At 46.3% G+C, this 6,116-nt stretch overlaps 1 protein-coding gene across 1 annotated transcript; it reads right to left on the bottom strand.

Moving 5' to 3' along the window:
* Positions 1-1,231, bottom strand: LOC141173220 (heat shock protein 30C-like). Its single transcript, XM_073657852.1, has 2 exons — positions 527-1,231; positions 1-410 (listed from the first exon to the last, which is right to left on the bottom strand). The coding sequence occupies exons 1-2, from the start codon at positions 1,113-1,115 to the stop codon at positions 397-399; spliced, it is 603 nt and encodes a 200-aa protein (XP_073513953.1). The 5' UTR covers positions 1,116-1,231; the 3' UTR covers positions 1-396.
* Between the last annotated feature and the right edge of the window lie 4,885 nt (positions 1,232-6,116).

Here is a 6,116-nt window from a genome sequence, read left to right as displayed (position 1 = left end):
TTTACTAATTCATTTAATTGTGATATAATGATCATGCCATCAGTATCTACAATACAGACAGTTATATCAACCAATCATTAGCAATATAAGAAAAATCTTAAAGTACATCAATCAGTGAATATATACCCGTACTGTAATGATGACATGCAAGAGCCATGAAGATTAGACCCATAGTTTATGCTTAGAGTTCAGTATGGAAGTCATTGTAACCTTATTTTTCCAGAAAATTGAATTGTGAGATAATGGGGCACAACATAGTCTTATGCAGACAACACTGGGCACATATCATACAGAAGACCAGTACATGAGGAAGCTATACGTGCAAGTCCTAAGAAGGTGGGCTGTCATTATGATTTTTGCTGTTGTACACTCTTTTCTCTCTTCCTATGATGTCCCTCATACCTGTATTGCTGTAGGGGAGAAGATTAGATTGTTTAGTCAAAATACAAGTCCTTTGTTCTTGGCAATTGTAACGCATTAAAACTATATACATAAATGATCTTAAATGCTATGGACTAATAGAGACCTCTCAGTCCACCACTTGAGGCCCGACCTAATTGGATAGGAACAAGTCTTTCCTCAGCAGCTGGCAGAGCCAGGCATTGAGTCTGAATGTGGAGTTGCCCATCGCTAGACATGGCGCACAGGACATCCTCAGGATTCACATCCTCTGGCAGCTCTGCTTCTCTTCTGAAATCCCGGACTTCATGGTGGCAGCTGCCATCCTCAGTCTCTGTCTTCTTGTCACGTTTTCCAGTAACAGTCAGTTTCCTGCCTTCTGTTTTTACGGTTAGCTCTTCAGGAGAGAAAGGACTCACATCCAAGGTAAGCTCAAACGTCTCTGTTCTTGGTTTTACCAATGAAGAAGACCTGGTCAAAGGGGCTACCGCGTATCTGTTCCAAGTTGGACGACTCCTCGTTTCAATGTCCAGTGGTGGCAAGGCCGAGGGGGCCTGGTGGAACTGCTGCATCCTCCTCTCAAGTTCAGTCCTCATGTTCATCATGTCTTCATCCAGCTGTCTAGCAAGGAGGTCAATGTCCGGGTTTGGTTCTGGTGCCAGAGTAGAACTCCTGTACGGGCTGTATGAGTATTGGCATTGTCTGTAAGGATACATCTTATTTTCACGGTGTTGAGCTGGTGGCTGGACACCCTGGTGTGCAGTCTGGCTGATGAGTACTACAGGACATCCCGGCTCTTTGTCTTTTATATCCTCGTAACTTAGTCCTAATTAATGTGTGTTAAAAGAAGAGATAACAGGTTTTTCATGAATAATTTAAGACCTATGTTTAAGTCATTGCTCAACAGACTGGAGAGTGACATAACCAGTCAAGGGGAGTGTGTTGTCAAGAAGATGCCAGCAGTATCCAATAGTTATTCCTGGAAAAAAAGAAATTATGTCATGTGTACTTCCACGTGTGTACACAAATGAAAAGGCTCCTGCTTCTGGTAATGACCTACTCTACAAAAACCCTAGAGCCCAAATTTTGTTTGCTTCTTACCTTTTTCACTTCACAGGTGTGATACCTCTCTAAGGGTATGTGCACACAATGTCTTTTCAAATAGTGCTAAATAATCATTGTGCACAGCAATGTCAAAACGACATAGTTCCGTCTTATGTCACTTCATATAATGCCTTCAGAATTTGGAAACCTTCAAGTGGTTAAAAGAAGTATTGTGATAATTTTTCGGGCACCTATGTTTGGAAATCACTTGCTGTATATACTTGAAAGTAAAGAGCATAGATGTCGGCAGTGGAGCCGCAGCAAAAGCAGCTGAGAAAAAAAACACTAAAAAACTTAGCGGTTCTTCTGGCTCCTTATAGACGTCATGTGCACATGTGGCACCCCAGGGGTCTGGTTTTCCACAGTAATGTAATGTTATGTCTGAGAGCAGGTGGGAGGTCCTTTGGTCAGGGATCCTGTGCATGCCACACCTCCTGCCCAGTCTTGGGAGGGGAAGAACTTCCCCTGTATAAACCCTGGGCTGAGGCAGGGTTAGTCAGTCAAGGAGAGTAGAGACAAGAAACAGCAGAAGCAATACTACTACGAGTCAGGGGCTGGCAGCTGCAGAGCTCGCCCTGACTGAGAAGCTTTCTTACCGGACCCGGCGTCCGAGGCTGTGGGGACTAACTCTTACCCAGCAGCAGAAGCCGACCGGCAGGGGATTTCAGGTCCTCAGGCCCAGAAACCCGAAGGCACGGTCACACGCGTGGGACCAGCCCCGCCATCGTGGAGCGGAAGCCAATAGAAGGCCCCGAGTCACCGGCCATATGGGTGAGCACCACACGGTACACTCAGGGACGTGGGCTACTTATATCCGCTTCTAGCAAGGTAGCCAGAAGAGTACAGTCAGTTTGGGAGGCCTACAACTCCGCCTGGCCAGGGGAGATCCCATCTGCTCAAGGACTGACCAGGCCCCGTTCACTAGCAAGTACTCCGGGAGGGTCTATCGTTGTTACCAGTAAAGACCCTGAATTACACCACACCGTCTCTGAGTGGTTCCTGCTACCCCCATCATCCACATCTGCTGCCCTGAGGCCTTACCCCTCCCGTTGGGGGTTATACCATCTACGCTGCACCATCCATCCACCGGCCTCAGCGGACTGTCCTGTAGCGGCAGCTCCATAGCTGCATTCAACGGGTGGCGTAGTCGTCCTACATCTACCGCTGTTACATCGCCGCTCAGTTTGACTCCCTGGGCACGGACCGGGTCACCGCCACGAGACTACAACCCTCAAGAGATCCGGCTCCGGGTAAGCTCCCGCGTGCGCAACGCAGCGCGACACAGGCCCAGGGGTGCGTCACACATACCCTAGAATAGGAAACTGCTATCTTTATAGAGAAGTAATCCACTATATAGGTTCACGATGGCCCAAAAGGAACGCGGATGTGGCCATCATTTTCCAAGCCAAGTAACGCTGATTTTGACTAGCTGCCGCAGTGGTATCTATTGGCTTGTAGCCATGGGATATTATGTAGAATTTTGGGCTCCAGTGTATAAGAAGGACACAAAGTGGATATAAAATGTCTACACACCCCTGTTATTATGCCAGGGTTTTTTCAAGTAGAAAAAAAAAAATCATACTAGCAAGAATCATTTCAGAACTTTTCCACCTTTACTGCCTGCTGTAATCTGATCAAAATAATTGAGGAAAACACTGAAATCATTTTGAGGGAGAATGTAGTTGCATAAGAGTGAACACCCTCTTATAATTGGGGTTGTGTTCAGAATTAGTCAATCACATTTAAACTACTGTTAAATAGTTGTCAGTACACAGTTACCATCATTTACAGCGATTCTCATAAACTCCATATACAGTTTAGCTGTTCTGATAGGATTTTCCTGACATTTTCTTAGTTGCATTTTATATCAAAAGTCAGGGTCCATAAACAGCTTACAACATAGCACGAGATCTCATTGCTGTTAGGAGAGAAATTTCCAAAGCATTAGATATACCATGGAACAATGTGAAGATGGCAATTAAAAGTGCCTTAAATATGGCACTAGAGTGATATTACCTATAATTGAACATTCCTCAAAAATTGATGAATAGATAAGAAGAAAATTGATCCGGAAGGCTACCAAGAGGAAACATAAACATTAAAGAAGATGCAGGTTTAGCCGGAAAATGCTTGTTGTGTACTGCATGTGACAATTCTTCATATGTCTCGACTGTGGGTTAGGGGGGCAAGATGGAGGTCTTTTCTTACAAAGAAAAACATTCAAGCCCAACTATGTTTTGCCAAAACCTACATTAAGTCTTCCAAAAACTTGTGGGAAAATATGTTGTAGTCTGATGAGATCAAAGTTGGACTGTTGGCCCTAATTCCAAAAGTTATGTTTCACTCAAAGCCAACACTGCACATCAGCAAAAAAAACACCACACCCACAGTGAATCAAGGTGGCAGCAGCATTATGCTTTGGGGCTGTTTTAGAAATCTGGAAGTGCGACTTTAGTCAAGCTGGAAGGAATTATGAACAGTTCCTTATATCAATCAATTTTGCAACAAAACCTTCAGGCCTCTGCTAAAAATCTGAAGATGAAGAGGAATTTCATCTTTCAGCAAAACAACAACTGTAAGCATTCTTTCAAATCAACAAAAGAATGGCTTTGCCAGAAGGAGATCAAAGTTTTGGAATGGCCCAACCAGAACCCAGACCTGAATCCAACTGAAAATCTGTGGATGACCTGAAGAGGGCGCTGTACACAAGAGATGCCCTCACAATCTGACAGATTTAGAGTGCTCCTGTAAAGAAGAAAGGGCTAACATTGGGAATTTTAGATGTGCCATGCTGATAGATTCCTTCCCAAAAAGACTGAATGCTGTCATAAATTCAAAGGGAAGTGCAACAAAGTGTTAGCTTAAGGGTGTGCATATTTATGCAACCACATTATTTTAGTTGTTTATTTTTCTATTTCCTCCCAGAAAGATAGCAATCTGTTTTTCAATTGAATTGTACAGATTATGGGTGACATTAAAGGTGTCAAAAATTCTGAAATGATTCTTCTTGGTAAGATTTTTTACATGACAAAAACCTGTCATTTTAATAGAGGTGTGTTTCAGTTTAATATCTACTGTTCATGTGTGACATCATTAAAGTCAGGCTGAATAAACCTAGTAACAGATTGCCATGGGCATTCATTTTCAGGTGTGTGAAAGCTGTGTGATTTCAGCTACATTGTCCATTAGTAAGCTGCGGCTGTCTGAACTCGACCTGATGTTACTAGAGGCTCAGAGTGCTATTCTGCCCCTATGCTTTACACTGCAGCTTTGATTTTCCCCTTCTCCCATGACAGCACCACCTGAGAGAGGGTATCCGCCCACCAAGGACAGGAACCTACTGAATAAAAAGGCGGTACCTCTCCTCCGCATAAGTTTTGGTTCCTGTCCCTGATGGGAGCCTCACCAGGTGGTACATCACGTACCTGGATTATGGAGGGTGCGGCCTGGAGGCCGTGGAAGCAGCAGATGGTCCCTGTTCCCAGCCCATCTGGCTGCTGCCCGGGTCTGCGTGTGGGGAGGAGGTGCTGTATTTTGGATTCCTCCCCGCGTGCGCCGGGGCCTGCGGCCGGGTCTGCGCCTCGCAAGATGAGCTGAGCGCGCCGGCCGGCAGGTCTTCCGGGTCTGCGCACGTGGGGGCGCGTCGCACCCTGTGACGGAGTGCGCCGGAAGTCCGGGCTGAGCATGCGCGGGGTGCTGGAGTGCCCTATCATGGAGTGCGCCGGCAGCCGGGTCTGCGCATGCGCGGGTGGAAAGCCGTTATCCCGCTGCAAGCACGCCGGGTGCCGCTGGGCTGCGCACGCGCAGAAGGGTGCGTATCTGCGGTGTAGCGCGCCAGCTGGCTGAATTTAAATTAAAAAAAAAAAAAAAATGTTTTTGGAATGAGCACGCTGCCGGAAGGGGAGGAGCCTAAAGGAGGTGGAGTTCTACTGCTTTTAAGGATGGGGAGCAATGAAGATGGCGGTGTCTGCATCCCCGCCATGATGAATGAGGAGCCGCAGTCACCTGGGCAGCAGCTGTCACCGCCACAGGAGGTACAGCAGCAGCCGCAGCCATCAAAGCAGCGCAAGCAGCTTAAGCAAATGGAGCATCGAGAATCTTCCCATCGACAAAGTCACAGCAGTGCAGGGTGTGCGAGTTCCGGCAACACTGGTCAGAAAAGACTTCGTCAGTCCACCTCCGCCAGATGGAAGCCCTCATGTGAACGGCAACCACCGCCTCCGGTACCCTAGTCTGAACGGCAGTGTGGTGAGTGATCTTCGTGAAAGCTCACCCTGAATAATGTGCTCTTCTCTCTCTCTTTTCCTCCTTCTTCTCCTTTCATTTCTTGGGGCAGGAGGCGAAGAAGTGTAGTGCTAAAAGTAAAAACAGGGAGTGTGCTTTATGCAAAATCGGTCTTCCCACCTCCTATGCCAAAAACCTTTGCTCGGACTGTATTCAGAAAACCATTGCAGAGGAGTCCCTCAGGTTTTCTTTAGAATTAAAGGATCTAATCCAAACAGAGGTCAGAGAGTCTTAACTTCACGCAAAAATAAACGAAAACTAGTTTCTTCAGAATCAGAGGAATCAGTGGAGTCCCGTTTTACAAGAGAACTGCCTTCCTCCTCTAATCT

Source organism: Phyllobates terribilis, unplaced genomic scaffold (assembly GCF_046119375.1).
Source record: "Phyllobates terribilis strain yellow unplaced genomic scaffold, ASM4611937v1 Scaffold_12__6_contigs__length_324123572, whole genome shotgun sequence".
Taxonomy (NCBI): Eukaryota; Metazoa; Chordata; class Amphibia; order Anura; family Dendrobatidae; genus Phyllobates; species Phyllobates terribilis.
The sequence above is the reverse complement of the archived record's forward strand: the minus strand, read 5'-3'. Positions and strand labels throughout refer to the sequence as shown.

What these genes read in the sequence shown, in the direction of transcription:
- LOC141173220 (XM_073657852.1), bottom strand. Translation starts at nt 1,115, where the DNA reads ATGTATCCTTACAGACAATGCCAATACTCATACAGCCCGTACAGGAGT.